The 16,377-nt window shown below is 45.8% G+C and overlaps 1 protein-coding gene across 3 annotated transcripts in view; it reads right to left on the bottom strand.

Moving 5' to 3' along the window:
* LOC123770843 (uncharacterized) overlaps positions 1–16,377 on the bottom strand; it is a 223,535-nt gene that overhangs the window by 174,949 nt on the left and 32,209 nt on the right. For 2 of the 3 annotated variants that reach the window (XM_069305726.1, XM_045763018.2), the window contains one exon: positions 3,500–3,581. The exons of the other annotated variant lie outside the window; for it this stretch is intronic. In XM_069305726.1, coding sequence (XP_069161827.1) covers positions 3,500–3,581 — 82 coding nt within the window. The remainder of the gene's footprint in view (positions 1–3,499; positions 3,582–16,377) is intronic. 3 annotated transcript variants of the gene reach the window in all.

Here is a 16,377-nt window from a genome sequence, read left to right as displayed (position 1 = left end):
CGTGTATCCGCGGGCCGTTTAAATCTTGCGTAGTACTTCAAAGCATCACATGATGCGATGCGCAATTTACTGCAAGTCGGTCAAAGCATCATATGATGCGATGCGCAATTGAAGGGTTAATGGAGCCCTGTTGCTTATGCATTGTTAATCGCCTGGAAACAGACGCTGTTGTCTTGCCTATATACTGAGTTCTCTGGGGATTATAGTCCCCAAGTGGGCATTTGAAGGCATAGACGACGTTGGTCTCCTTTAAGGCGTTCCGCTTTATGTCTGGAGAGTTTTTCATGAGTAGGTTGGCCGTTTTTTCAGTCCTTGTAGTTGGCCCTACAGGCAAAAATCAACAGATACAATTGACAATTTACTATAAAACAAAAAAAACGGCCAACCTACTCATGAAAAACTCTAAAGAGAAAAATTAAAAAAAAACTAAAGGTAAGACAAACATATGTTTTGTACTGTAGTTAGAGAAAAAAATTGTATTCGGTATAAAATGCATTTTTAAGTTAATATTTTTGAGGGTGTGGAACTGATTAATTCAATTCCTTTAATTTCTTATGGGAAAAACCACTTCGACTTACGATAAGTTTCTGGGAACGGATTACCATCGTAAATCGAGGCTCCACTGAATCAGGTAATGATGACTTCTCAGGGGTACTCTCTCTTCCCTACGTTTTGCCTGCATACCACTAGGATATGGTTGTGGCCCCCTGCTTGCTTGTCTTACTAAGTATCTGTCTAACTACTGTGATGCGCCGAGTTTATTGTGACATTTCCCCTGTGTGCATAAAATCAGGTGTTTTTCTTTTTAAAATGATAAATCCCCTGCCCTGAACATGTCTATGTAAAAATAAATACCAAATTCCACTTTGGCTGTGGGGACATGGACAAGGTGCGCTGTGAAGTCATCAGGGGCTGGTCGCCCATGCGTGAATCTCCCAGACATGGTCGCCTGGGCCATTCATGCACCGCAAGTTGCCACAAATATATTTTCCATTATTTGTTCTATGTATTTCCAATGCGGTTTTATTTGTTTTTTTTATAGTATATGATGCGTATTTGTGTCCTTTACAATATGTATACAATAGAACATTCATAATGTTCCATGGAACTGTGATACATGTGTCAGTAATGTGTTCACAATAAATGTTTATTGTTGCAATATTACTTGTTAAAAATTCACTAAAATTACAATATGTACAGTTTCACCCACTATTTACACAGTAACACACTGTATTACACAGTACTTCGGAGGTGAGTATTAATCAACGAAGTAGTCCATGGTACACAGCATGACTTCGCTCTCGTTGCACCAGGTACAGAAAGATTTTCGCTTCTTGTTTCTTCGATTTGTATGCTAGCAAATAACGCACTCATGTACAACCTTGGCTTTAGCACTTGTAGGTGGTATATAGCCAAGCTTGTAAAGCATAAGGTAGTATTGAAAAGATTATAGGGAAAGATCAATTTGTAAGGTAGACTTGAAAAGATCACTTTGTAAGATCCCACACTGGAAGAGATTCAACCAACCTTGAAGAGTGTCAGTCAATCTGGAAGAGTTTGAGAACGATTCATCTATGTATTATCTATATAAATTGGAGATGGCATAGGTGGGCAAGGGGTGGTGCTCAGAGCTACAACTGGATATACTCGCTGTAACGTCCTCATAGGTGCTGTATCACTTGCACCTGACACTTGTAATTACCTAAGTGTAATTACACTTTGGTAATTAACTATACTTACGTGTAGTTACAGGATGAGAGCTATGCTCGTGGTGTTCCGTCTTCCCAGCACTCTTTGTCATATAACGCTTTGAAACTACTGACGGTCTTGGCCTCCACCACCTTCTTACCTAACTTGTTCCAACCGTCTACCACTCTGTTTGCGAAAGTGAATTTTCTTATATTTCTTCGGCATCTGTGTTTAGCTAGTTTAAATCTATGACCTCTTGTTCCAGGTCTCAGGAAATCTTCCCTATCAATTTTATCAACTCCTGTTACTATTTTGTATGTAGTGATCATATCACCTCTTTTTCTTCTGTCTTCTAGTTTTGGCATATTTAATGACCTTGTGTTAGGTCCTTGTTGCACCTAGCTTCACCAATATCATGACCCTTATGTTCTTTAAACAATAAGGTCTGAATTTCACAGACAGAGCACGATCTTTCAGCACCGCGTCAGACAGGTGTTTGGGAGCCAGAGGCGCGTGCGCCACCCACGGTTGCTCACTCAGTACCAACCCAGCCAGCAGCCCTACCTTACCTTACCTTGAGGTTACCTTGAGGTGCTTCCGGGGCTTAGCGTCCCCGCGGCCCGGTCGTCGACCAGGCCTCCTGGTTGCCGGACTGATCAACCAGGCAGTTGGACGCGGCTGCTCGCAGCCTGACGTATGAGTCACAGCCTGGTTGATCAGGTATCCTTTGGAGATAGATCCCCTAGGGCATTCTGGGAATTTTTTCCAAGATGGCCACCTCTCACTGGATGTCCTAAGAATCCATTTCATACACAACCTACCGCATACACATTTTGAATGGATACAAAAAAAAAAAAAAAGATTTTCTCGGTTCGCGCAGTTTCCAACTGACCGAGTTTTCTCGGTTGGCGCAGTCCAGTGGCTAAAGACACTTGTTTTTCCCTACATTTTAACACTTGTCTGTAGTGAGACATCACATTCATTTACTATGAATGATCTCTTGTTTTTCCTCTAAGGACATCCTCACATGTGTTTTCTTACGTTGAACCTTACCACTGACTTTCTTGGAACCCATGGCGTGATAAATATAATAATTACTTTTATGTTAAAAAACAAAAAAGCACAAACAATGTGCTTCGTTTTTACAAGCGCAATCGTCACTAAGCATAAACTTTGGTAAACTGAGGGGAGGGGGTCACCCGTGCCACCAGGAACCACGTGGTTGATCGACCCATACGTGTATAAACAAAGTCGCTAGTCGAGGCAACGGTCGTAAGTCAAGTCGCATTTTTAGACAAAATTGGGGTCATAACTTGAAAAATTTGTAAGTTGTAAGTTGAGGTGCCACTGAAACTAAAAATCTACCATATGAAACTATGAATATTATCAGCATAGTAACTAGGAGCATTATGTGACATATGTACTATGGGACGTGAGGATGGGTTGCAGTTTTGGGGCTTTGGTGTATTTGAACCCAGCAGTGGTTTGTATTGGTTTGGTGACTTTTGGGATGCTTTTCCAGTGAGGTTGCAGTGTCACCTGCTCTCCACACCTCTGTGAGTGGGCCAGGTTCTACCTCTGGTCTCTAGTAGGACAAACAGAACTCCATGGCTGTTGTGACCTAGCTGTTGGGAGCCATCTCAGCTTGACAGTTTCAAGGGGCCACAAGTGGCTCCCATAGAAAAGCCTATGCATGAGGTAACTAACTCCTTCAAAATATGGAACCCTTAAAGGATCAAGTTTCATAGATAAAGATGCATACTGTATTCTATAGAAGAACTTGGTTTTACTATACCATTACATATCTTACCAAATTGCTGACATCACGGCCATCTGCCCCTGGCTTGTCGGAAGATATTTGAGGAGCCAGGCATCCTGCACAGAAATTCATCCTGCCATAAATTAAAACAATTAGAATAATGTAAAAAAATGAAAATTATATATATCTATATAAATAAAAACGTAAATGTTCGTTTGTTCAAAATCGTTAATCTCTGGAAGTTCTTCACCGATTGCTTTGAAATTTTGACACAATGTTCCATTCTCATCCAGGCGTGTTTTTATATACATACTATATAGATGTCACGTCTGCGATGGGAAAAACATGCTTTTTTGGGGGAGCCCTTTCGGCTTCCCGGAGCTTTCCAGGCTGATATGCTAATGTCAGACTTTGGCATCAGTCATGTGTGTATGGAGTTCTGTGGACCTACCAGCTACCATGAGCTAGAACCTGGCCCCCTCGGAGAGGCATGGGGAGCAATGGCCTATAGAAACCCCCATGTGGTTGGAAGCATTCTATGTCTGCCATCCAGAAAGGTAAGCATCCCAAGAGAAACACCTATTCTGGTGAAAATTTTGCTACCAAAAGCCGAACAAGTAGATAGAAATCCCCTAAAAGAAACGAACAAACGTGCATGATGTCACACGTCACCGCACCGCTGTCTGCGCAGCTCCCCCCTCCCCGGGAGGGGGAAGGGGGAGTGCCAGACCCCTGTACAAGCTATCCACCTGCCAGTTCTAAGGCTGATGCTAGAGGCTGAGGTTGTGTACTTTGACTCCAATGATTTCCAGCACTGTGCTTTGTATGTGGTGGCTGTCTTCCAGGGGTGCGAGAGCCAGGAGCTATTCTACAGTACTCGGGCTGCATGTGCCTAGGGTTATCGTCCCTAGGTACCCCTATAAGTACTGCCCTTGGAGCTTGGGGCCATCTTCCACAAGTTCCTCGGGGCCTTCCTCTGCTGGGCCGTATTACTGCTCGGTTTTTCGGCTGCACTTTGGGTGCTTGAGTGTTTTGTCTTCCTTGTTTACCTTAGGGGAAGAGGCAGTTTGCACTGGTATAGGGTGCAGGGTGCTGCGCAGCTTGTTTTCACCATTCATAGCAGCCGGCTCTGTTCCTTGGGGTACGTTGTCCTCTTGCGGGGTTTTTTCTTTTTCTTTTTGGCTTGTGGGTGGGTCTGCCTTACTTTACCCCTTTGTGCCTGACCTGAGTACGGTTCTCTTCTTGTGGTGCCCCCTGCTAGGTCGCCATGAGTGTACACGTCCCTGAGGTTCAGCTTCAAAAAGTTGCTTGGTAATTTTGGGCGCCGGTTAGCAGTACCCTGCCTGGGATTCCCTGAGCGTGAGTTCCGTCTCAGGACCCTGGGAAACCTGTAGGGGGTGCATGGGTCCGATGGATGTGTCCCTGGAGTCCCCCCCTCGCTTCGTGCGAGTTCGAGGGTTGCTTGATCCCCTTGTCTCAGGGTGACTCTCACTGTTTTTGCCTCCGTCACGCTGCCTGTTGGGTCGGTGACACTTTCGACCCGGAGTCCCTGTGAGTTCTGTTGCTTGCTGGTGACTCGGTTTACCCAATCTAATGATGATCTTCTACAGGTACAGGCAGCGCAGACTATGCATGTGCGCTTTAGGTTGTTGCAACCCGCTAGGTTGGTTGCTGACCCAGATGCCCCGAGTCTGCCCCGTTTTGCTTATAGGGACCCGGACTTGGGGGTTGGGGTCGCTTCAACCTTGGTTCAGTCTGCGCCCCCCTCGTCCTTTCCATGTTGTGGTTCGTTCTGGTCCCCCATCCCTGCTTCCAGCCCCGAAGCGTCTGAGGGTTTTGGAGTCGGGGCTGGGTTTAGGTAGTCTTGAGACTCAGGCAGTCTCGGAGGATGCCCCTTCTGGTATGGTGATGGAGGCACTCGAGTCCGATCTCCCAGTCAAAGCCTTTGACTGGGTCAAAGGTCTGACCAGTGGGCCCCCTTCCATCTGGCTTACTCACCTGCGCCGGCCTTTTCTTAAGGGGCTGGTGCTCGGGGGGGGATGACTCGGCCCAAGGTCCTGCGGAGGAAGATCCTGGTGCGGTGAAGGAGCTGACTTGGGGACCTTGGGCCTCACTGGACCCCACCTGGGTTTTTCTGCCCTCTGAGTGGGGCTTATTGTTACAAGGAGTGGGGTTCTCTTTCCCCCTCCCCCCCCCCCCTCTGCATACAAGTTGGATTTGGTGTCGGTCCCTCCTCGGGCTCGGTTCCTTGTTTTCCCGGGTGCTATAAGTTTCCCTGTTTTATGCTTTCGGCTCATGTGTCATCAGGCGGTGCTTGCCTCCTTTCTGGAATTGGCCTGGGCCCTGGCTATTAGGATGTCTTTGCCTTTTTGTCCTCTGCTTTTTGCGGATTCGGCCAAGGCGCAGTATATTCAGGCTGCTTCGGCTAGTTGTCGTCCTATGTCTGACTTGTTGGTTCTCCGGGGGTTCCAGGGAGGGGGGGGCCTTCCTGGAAGGGTTGTGCCAGGACTTGGGGTTCCGCTCGTCGTGGTAGGCCACAGGTGCCAGTTTCGGGTTCAGCCCCACCTTCGCACCCGCCTTTGTCTGGTCGGCGCGGTGTTCGCGCTCTGTGCAAGATTCTGGGTCGTGTAAGGGGCTCCTGCCCTTTCGCGGTTCGCCCCATTGATGGGGCGATGGAGGGGAGGTACATGCTGTTCCCACTCATGCCTGGTCCCACGATCAGTGGGCGTTTCTGGTCGCTTCCATTGGCCGGAGATGGTGTTGGGTGGGCCCCTCCTCCTTCAGGAGGTTCAGGGCTGGTAGGGTGGGCCTCTTTCCCATGCGCTCCGTTGGGTCAATCTTGGAGTGGGTTCGCTTGGGCGTAGTTGGACTTGTCCTGTCTGAACCCCTGAGGTCATTGCCCCTCCTTACGGATGACTATGCTGTCCCAGGTTTGGCTCCTGTTGGAGCCGGGCTCTTGGATAGTGTCCCTGAACCTCCGGGACGCTTATTGGCAAATCCCGAATCATCTGGGATTCAGCGACTGGCTCGGTTTTGTTGTGGGGTTTCACGGTTACCTTTTTCATTGTCTCCCATTCGGGTTGAATCTGGCACCTCGCGTGTTCACATGCCTTACATGGATTGTCGTGGCCCGTATGCGTCTCTTAGGTTTTCGGGTGTTGGCCTACCTCAACGACTGGCTGGTTTGGGCTCCAGCCGGTCATCTTATCTGCTTCTGCTTCCTTCCGCCTCTCTCGCGATCGCTGGGTTCGGCCCTTGGGGGGGGGGGCCTTGTGTCGGCTGTTGCGTCGCCAGCTTCCTCTTCTGGTTTTTCCAGGTTCAGTGCCTTGGCGCCTGCCCGAGCCCTCGCTAGATGTGTTCACGGATGCGTCATTTCTCGGCTGGGGCTTTGTGACCAGTGCTCACCAGGCCGGACAGGGACGGTGGGGTCCGTCCTTCTGCTGAGCCCACAGCATGATGCGTCAGTTCACGGCAGTGTGGTTTGCTCTCTAGAAGGTTCAGGTAACTCACGGATCGACAATCCAGCTCCATTCAGACTGCTCCCCAGTGGTTCAATGCCTAACCGAGGGGGTTCGATACGGTCCTTGGCTTTTTGGCGTTGGTCACTTCGGGTGACTCATCTGCTGAGTTCTCGGGGTTTGGCTCTCCTGGCTGTTCATGTACAGACTGTCTAACATCTTAGCCGACGGCCTGTCTCGTATCATTCCCCTCTCCACGGAATGGACGGTCGACGCCGACTCCTTCAGTTGGCTTTGCCAGACGTTCGGACGCCCCGAGGTAGACCTCTTTGCGTCGGCATGCTTGCGGCGCCTTCCCCTGTATGTGGTGCCCTTTCCCGACTGCGAGGCCATTGGGGTCGACGCCTTTCAGCAGAACTCGTTGAGGTGGGGGTTCCTGTACCTCTTTTCCCCAGTTCAGCTGTTGCTTCAGGTCCTGACTCACTTGGAGACTTACCAGGGGAGAGTAGTCCTCTTGGCCCCATGGTGGCTGACCCAGCCGTGGTTTCAGGCGCTGCTTGCTCGGTGTCTGAACCTGGAGGTTTTCCTGCGGCTCTGCCTTTTCCAGCAGATCGGACCAGAGCATCACGTGGCTGGTTCGATCTTCTCCTCGAGTCTTCAAATATGGTATTTTTGACTCGAGTTCATCATTATCTCTAGGTGATCAAGTGGCTTCCTTGTTAGTGTCCAACCTGAGGGCTTCGTCTCGGCGGCAGTATAAAGTTTCCTGGCGGTCCTTCCGGTTCTTTTTGCGTCTTATTCATTGTGCTTTGTTTTCTGTTAGGGTGGTGTTGTTCTTTCTCTCTTGGTTGTTCCAGGACTGTCATCTTATGCCTAACACTGTTGCCTCATATCGTGCGGTGCTGGCGGAGCCGCTTCAGCTTGCATTTGGTATTGATGTTACTTCTGCGCTGTTTTGCAAACTGTCTCGCGCGTTGTTTCACCTTCAGCCTGCTCATGCGCAGCCTGAGTCGTCTTGGTCATTGGACAGAGTGCTCTCTTTTCTTTCTTCTCTTTGGTTTGTTGTGGCCCCTTCGGTTCAGGATTGTTTCTCGAAGGCTCTTTTTCTGTTGGTATTGGCATCTGGGGGTCGGGTTGGGGGAGCTTCATGCTCTCCTCCAGCGCAGGGGTTTCTGCTCTTTTGGTCGTAGCGATGGTTTTGTTCATCTGCAGCCGTCTCCTTCTCTTCTGGCAAAGAATGAGACTGCTGCTTTCCTGAGGGGTCCTTGGGTTGTTGATGCTTGGTTGATTAGGCCGAGGGTGTATTATGTTTTGTGTCCGGTTGCGGCCCTTTGCCGTTATTTGTGCGCCATGGCTTCTGTATTTGGGGACGCGTTTTGGGTTGATCCGTTTCCCCTCTTCCATGTTCGCGGGTGCGGGTCTCCCAGGTCTTCCGCAGGGTTATTAAGGCTAGCCAGCCTGCGGTCTATCCCCATGCCCATGATGTTCGTAAGTTTGCTGCTCTTGCTGCCGTCATTGACAATGTGTCCTTGGCTGACATTCGGGCGCAGGGATTTTGGCGGTTGAACAGGGTCCTGGCTGCTCATTACCTCGTGAATGTTCCAGGGCCAAGTCGAGCCTGTGTCGCTTTGGGTCGGCGGTTGCAGTCAGTTGTCTCAACTTCGAGTTGAGGAGTGAGCGGCGACCGCTTCCCGGGTAAGTCTCTGTATTTTTCCTCTGTGGGGTAGTTAGTTCTGGGGAGCCGAAGGGGCTCCCTCTAGAAAACCAGTGTTGAATGTAATGAAACGTCATTTTCTGGGTGAGACCCGGAGGCTCCCCGGCATCCCTCCCTCCCTTACCTTGAGGTTACCTTGAGGTGCTTCCGGGGCTTAGCGTCCCCGCGGCCCGGTCGTCGACCAGGCCTCCTGGTTGCTGGACTGATCAACCAGGCTGTTGGACGCGGCTGCTCACAGCCTGACGTATGAGTCACAGCCTGGTTGATCAGGTATCCTTTGGAGGTGCTTATCCAGTTCTCTCTTGAACACTGTGAGGGGTTTGCCAGTTATGTCCCTTATGTGTAGCGGAAGCGTGTTGAACAGTCTCGGGCCTCTAATGTTGATAGAATTCCCCCTCAGAGTACTCTATCAACATCAGAGGCCCGAGACTGTTCAACACGCTTCCACTACACATAAGGGACATAACTGGCAAACCCCTCACAGTGTTCAAGAGAGAACTCCCTCCCTCCGGTCGGCGTTTTTTTGCGTATTTTGAAATCCAGCCTTAGAACTGATGGGTGGATAGCCGGCGCAGGGGTTTGGGGTCTTCCTTTCCCCTCCCGGGGAGCGGGGAGCTGCACAGACAGTGGCACAGCAACGTGTGACGTCATGCTCATTTGCTCGTTTCTTTTAGGGGAGTTCTGTCCACTTGTTTGGCTTTTGGTAGCAAAATTTTCACCAGAATAGGTGTTTGTTTTGGGATGCATACCTTTCTGGGTGCCTGACCCGGTCGATGGCAGACACAGAATGCTTTCACCCACAATGGTGTTTCTATAGGTCATTGCTCGTCATGCCTCTCTGAGGGGGCCAGGTTCTGACTCGTGGTCCCCGGTAGGCCCACAGAACTCCATACATATGACTGATGCCAAAGTCTGACATTAGCATATCAACCTGGAAGCTCCGGGGAGCCTCCGGGTCTCACTCGGAAAATGGCGTTTCATTACATTCAACACTGGTTTTTTCAAAAACTGTGTTTTTCATGTGAGGGAAATCTTTGAAACCTCTTTACCAATTGCTTTGAAAATTTGACACAACGTTGCATTCGAATAAGAGCATGTTTTAAATACCTACTATATACATGCCTCACCTGTGACAGGAAATAACATGCGTTTTTTTTTTTTAACAGCCCCATCTGTTGGGGGATGTAGGAGTAACACACGATGTAATCTCCGAAAGTTCTTCACCGATTGCTCTGAAATTTTGATACCACATCCCAATTAAATACGCGCGTTTTTATATCCCTACTATAGGGGTACCTCAGTTTAAGAGTTTAATTTGTTCCTGGAGACGGCTCATATTCCGAAAACTCGTAATCCGAAGCTAATTTCCCCCATAAGAAATAATGGGAAATGAATTAATCCGTTCCTGACTACCCCAAAAACCCCACATCAAACTAAATTTTTATACCTAATTCATCTAAATAAACCTACAAAACTATGTTCAAGTTATTACTTACCCTTGCTGAGGACTGCTGTTGGTGTATGGAAGATGTGAGGAGGAGGGAGGAGGAGAGGTGTTACTGTTTGGAAGGGGAGTCTCCTTCCTTTATAACATCAGGCAGTAAGGACTTCACTGGTATGCACACTCTGGCACATTTTGCCTGCATACCACTAGGACTTGCTTGTTTTACTAAGAATCTGTCTAAAGACACTTGTTTTTCCCTACATTTTAACATTTGTCTGTATTAAGACATCACATTGTCATTTAAAAGGTCAATGCAACGGCCTGCTACAGCTTTATCTGGGTGTGTTTTTTCAACAAAACTTTGCAGTTCTTCCCATATTTCACACATTTTCTTGATTAACCCTTCAATTGCGCATCGCATCATATGATGCTTTGACCGACTTGCAGTAAATTGCACATCGCATCATGTGATGCTTTGGAGTACTACGCAAGATTTAAACGGCCCACGGACACACGGGGTTCACCACACCTTCATCAGGGCTCTTGTAAACAGACGCCATTTTTAAAAAAATCGTGGGCCAAACTCCCGGGTGTTAGGAGCCTCAGTATTGAGTCAGCTACCAAGCCTGATGCACGCAGCATGAGCTCACAGCACTACTGTTCAGCTTGTGACCACAGCATCGCCTAAAAATGCCATAATATACTTGTTCATGCTATTATGTAGCGATGATATTATTACAGAAGACCCCTGACTGTGATAAAACTGACCAGGGTTCTGATAATAGCAGGATTGTGGTGATATTTGGCGCTGTGCGCCATGGAGGGAGGAGTAATGCTGTGGGAGGGAGGATGGTGGCGTTGTCTTTTGAATGTGTGTGGCCACCTTTCATTGACTGCACTCACCATACCAGCTTAGTGGTTCGCTATGGTGAACACAAATGTAGATACTTATATATAACGTGTGTATAGTGTGAGATAACAGCGAGAGTAGGAGGTTGGGAGCCGCCATTTTGGTGAGGGAGGAGCGTCGTCTGCAGGACTTATCATGTTGTTTACTGATGACCACGATGGTCTTTGGGCACCATACCAGTTTACTTGTACAAGTATGGTGAATAAAACAGGTAGATATTTATATATAATGTGTGTATATAGCGTAATAACACCACAAACAGTATTGTTGTAGGAGAAATATTAGTGCGTCTGGCCTTGAGGGCGGCCGCCACCAGCTGACTGTGTGAGTAGCTATGTCTTTGTGCCTTTATTCACCATACAAGCTTAGATGTACAGTTATGGTGAACAAAACATGTAAATACTTATATATAACGTCTGTATATAAAAGCAAAAACAGTATGGTGGGTGGAGAATGGTGGCAAGTCAGGTGAGGTGAGGGAGGGAGTGGCAGCCAGTGGCAGCCAGTCACTGCCTGCCACTGCCACTGCCACTCAACATACCAATTTAGTGGTTTGTCATGGTGAACAAAACATGCAGATACTTATATATAACCTGTGTATATAGTGTAATAACCAACAAAGTATTTGTTCACTGTTTGATGAACATAATTGAATCAACAATATGCACACCATATTTTTGAGTACAGCGATGATTCACTTATTTTATTATATAAATATATCACACTACACACTATTGAATAATATTACAGAAAAAAACTACGAAAAATCAATCAGAGACATTGAAATAATTAGGTAATTATCTCTTTGTGGAAACTCTGGCCTGACAGCTGGCGATCAACAGACCGCCTGGGACGCACGCTCAGTCAGCACCTGATTTTTGCCAGAATTCCTCGCCCTATAGTGGGCAATATATGCCACTTACGATTTTTTTATTATTTTTCCCATGATCAGTGAACACAAATTAACAGGTTAGTAAGAAAAAATATATATATATTTTTTTTTTTGGTATGCGCCTGTGGGTGTCAAATGGTATATAGCTATGCGCCATTTAAGGGTTAAGAAGGGACATCCTCTACTGCCTCTACTCACAGCTATTTTCTTAGGTTGAACCTTACCAATGGCTTTCTTGAGACCCATGGCGAGATATATAATGACTACTTTTATACTCAAATGGCCAAAAAAACGACAAAAAACTGTAAATCCTTGTGAAAAATTCAGGTGGGATAGTCACTGAGCGTGATAAACACTGGTAAACTGAGGCGCGATCGCCGTGCCACCATGAGCTAGTCGGCCTGTACACGTATCAACAAACTCGTGTTCCGAGTTAACCCTCGCCTTCCGAGACACATTTTCCGAGGAAATCCTGCTCGTATTCCGAAAAACTCACATACAGGGACACTCGTCCCTGTATGTGACACTTACAACAACAAACATTTACCAACAACAAACATTTATAGTATCTAAATTTACCAACAAGTTGGTAAATTTAGATACTATAGTGAACTCTCATGTAGAAATAATTAGTAAATTGAAAGAAAGTAATGACCAGTTGAATAGCAAAGTTTTATGTCTTGAGGGTTTAGTGAAAGACTTGCGCAAGGATAAGAATCAATTGGAAACAAATTGCAAAGCCATGGAAGAAGAAAATAAACTCTTAAAAATAGCTTTGGAAGATGTTAAAGTAAATTTAAACATAAATGACTACAATAGGTTAGGCAAGGAAATTCAACAGGAGAAACAGCTTTTGTCAGCACAGATGGAGGAAGTTACACAGGGAATAGAACAGTGCAAGAAAGATATGCAACTCACTTATGCACAAGTGGCCAAGGAGAAGGAAAAAATAGAAGAAGCAGTAAAGGAAATCAAACACTGCAGCAACGAAGATAAAACAAACATTAGGCTGGAAGTGAGAAAAGAATTGGCATCTAACCCGAAGTTGGTGCAAAACACAGTTGATCGGACTAAGTCCCTGATCATTTTTGGCTGCAAAGAAAAGGCGATAACATCTAGGTCAGAAAGAGCTGTAGAAGAAGCTAAAGTAGTAGATAAAATTGTTGGCCTCGTGGATGGTCTTACAACCTTAGAGAATGTGTGCGACTACAGGAGAATAGGCAGGTACGTAAAAGGGAAAGATCGACCTTTGAGGATCACCCTAAACGGTGCCAAACAGATGGAAGAAGTACTAAGGAATGCTAGAAAATTGCAAAGTGATGAGGATGGGAAAGGGTGGTCGTTAAGACGAGATCTTTCAAAAGAAGATAGAGAGAAGCTGAAACTGAACCTCGCCGAGGCAAAACATTTAAATGAGAGCAGGAATGAAGAAGAAATAAATTCTTTTTTCTACAAAGTGATAGGGGTAGGCAAACCAGTAAAGTGGGACATAAAGGCAAACCAACAAAATCAATAGAGAGAGGGGGAGTGAAGAATAAGGAGAGGGGGAACAAGTTCCTGAAGATTGCATACACCAACATAGATGGAGTGAGATCGAAGTGAGAGCTTAGAAATTTTTTTAGGGAGTATAATTGGACAGACTTGATGCTAGGCAAGGAAGTGAATGAGATGTATGTCAAGTTTTGTGAAATATATGATAAAGGCACAAAAAAATTTATACCAAAACAGAGATGCAGAACTAGGAAACAGGATTGGTTCAATAGAAATTGCGAGAGGGCTAGAGACCAAAAGACATAAAAATGGAATCAATACAGGAAGAGGCCGAACCCCCCAAACATACCAGCGATACAAAAATGTGAGAAACAACTACACGGCAGTGAGGAGAGAGGCAGAAAGAAATTTTGAAAAAGGGATTGCAGACAAATGTAAAACAGAACCAGGTCTATTCTATAAATTCATAAACAACAAATTGCAGGTAAAGGATAATATTCAGAGGTTGAAAATGGGAAATAGATTCACGGAAGATGAAAAGGAAATGTGTGAAACACTAAACGAAAAGTTCCAAAGTGTGTTTGTACAAAATGAAATCTTTAGGGAACCAGATACAATAAGAATTCCAGAGAACAACATATTGCACATAGAGGTGACTAGAGACGAAGTGGAAAAATGCTCAAGGAGCTCGGTAAGAACAAAGCAGCTGGCCCAGATGGCGTTTCACCATGGGTTCTGAGAGAATGTGCATCTGAGCTCAGCATTCCACTTCACCTGATCTTTCAGGCATCCCTGTGTACAGGAATCGTAGCAGACATGTGGAAACAGGCTAACATAGTTCCAATCTACAAAAGTGGCAGCAGGGAAGACCCCCTCAATTATAGACCTGTATCATTGACAAGTGTAATAGTGAAAGTATTGGAAAAACTAATCAAAACTAAATGGGTAGAACACCTAGAGAGAAATAATATAATATCAGACAGACAGTATGGTTTTCGATCTGGAAGATCCTGTGTATCGAATTTACTCAGTTTCTATGATCGAGCCACAGAGATATTACAGGAAAGAGATGGTTGGGTTGACTGCATCTATCTGGACCTAAAAAAGGCTTTCGACAGAGTTCCACATAAGAGGTTGTTCTGGAAACTGGAAAATATTGGAGGGGTGACAGGTAAGCTTCTATCATGGATGAAAAATTTTCTGACTGATAGAAAAATGAGGGCAGTAATCAGAGGCAATTTATCGGAATGGAGAAATGTCACAAGTGGAGTACCACAGGGTTCAGTTCTTGCACCAGTGATGTTTATTGTGTACATAAATGATCTACCAGTTGGTATACAGAATTATATGAACATGTTTGCTGATGATGCTAAGATAATAGGAAGGATAAGAAATTCAGATGATTGTCATGCCCTTCAAGAAGACCTGGACAAAATAAGTAGATGGAGCACCACTTGGCAAATGGAATTTAATGTTAATAAATGTCATGTTATGGAATGTGGAATAGGAGAACATAGACCCCCCACAACCTATATATTATGTGAGAAATCTTTAAAGAATTCTGATAAAGAAAGATATCTAGGAGTGGTTCTAGATAGAAAACTATCACCTGAGGACCACATAAAGAATATTGTGCAAGGAGCCTATGCAATGCTTTCTAACTTCAGAATTGCATTTAAATACATGGATGGCGATATACTAAAGAAATTGTTCATGACTTTTGTTAGGCCAAAGCTAGAATATGCAGCTGTTGTGTGGTGCCCATATCTTAAGAAGCACATCAACAAACTGGAAAAGGTGCAAAGACATGCTACTAAGTGGCTCCCAGAACTGAAGGGTAAGAGCTACGAGGAGAGGTTAGAAGCATTAAACATGCCAAAACTAGAAGACAGAAGAAAAAGAGGTGATATGATCACTACATACAAAATAGTAACAGGAATTGATAAAATCGACAGGGAAGATTTCCTGAGACCTGGCACTTCAAGAACAAGAGGTCATAGATTTAAACTAGCTAAACACAGATGCCGAAGAAATATAAGAAAATTCACCTTCGCAAATTGAGTGGTAGACGGTTGGAACAAGTTAAGTGAGAAGGTGGTGGAGGCCAAGACCGTCAGTACAGTAGTTTCAAAGCGTTATATGACAAAGAGTGCTGGGAAGACGGGACACCATGAGCATAGCTCTCATCCTGTAACTACACTTAGGTAATTCACTTAGGTAATTACTCGTGTTCCAAGGTACCACTGTATATAGATGCCACACCTGTGACACGTAAAAAAATTTTTTTTAAACATCTGTTCCATGTAATAGCAACACGCACTATGCTAAATATGTTACAATTCCATTTCCATGTTTCAGATTGCACTGATAAATTGAATTTTCATAGATTGCAATTTATTTTAATTTTGATTTAATTATTTTGTGTGACATTGCTTTGGAATTGAGCTGTGTTGTTTACCATACCGTTCATTTCATGAGTATAGTTTATTTTTTATTTTTTTCATTGTTTTTCATTTCGCTTATTAACTGATTTCCTTATATTTCAATGATGGGAATATCAGATCATTTGATGTTCCCAATTTTCTGATGGAAACATCAGATCATTTGAGAATGCATCGGACGAGGGAGTGGGGAATGGTGGGGAAGACGAGGGGACAGGAGTGGGGGATGGTGGGAAGGACGAAGGGATGGGGGGGGATAATGGTGGGGAGGACTAAGGGACTGGGGAGTTGGGGATGGTGGGGACGAGGGGACAGGGGAATGGGGATTGGTGGGGAGGACAGGGCAGTGGGGGATGGTAGGGAGGATGAGGGGCCGGGGGAGTGGGGAAAGGTAGGGAGGATGAAGGGACGGGGGAGTGGGAGATAGTGGTGAGGACGAGAAGACGGTGGAGTGGGGAATGGTTAGGAGGACAAGGGGACGAGGAAGTGAGGAATGGTTGGGAGGATTAGGGGACGGGTGGGGGGGGGGGGGGGGGGAATGGTGGGGAGGACTGGGAGACAGGGGAAGGTTGCTGTAGG

This window comes from Procambarus clarkii, chromosome 56 (genome assembly GCF_040958095.1).
Source record: "Procambarus clarkii isolate CNS0578487 chromosome 56, FALCON_Pclarkii_2.0, whole genome shotgun sequence".
NCBI classification, from domain to species: domain Eukaryota; kingdom Metazoa; phylum Arthropoda; class Malacostraca; order Decapoda; family Cambaridae; genus Procambarus; species Procambarus clarkii.
This window is presented reverse-complemented; position numbering and strand designations above follow the sequence as displayed.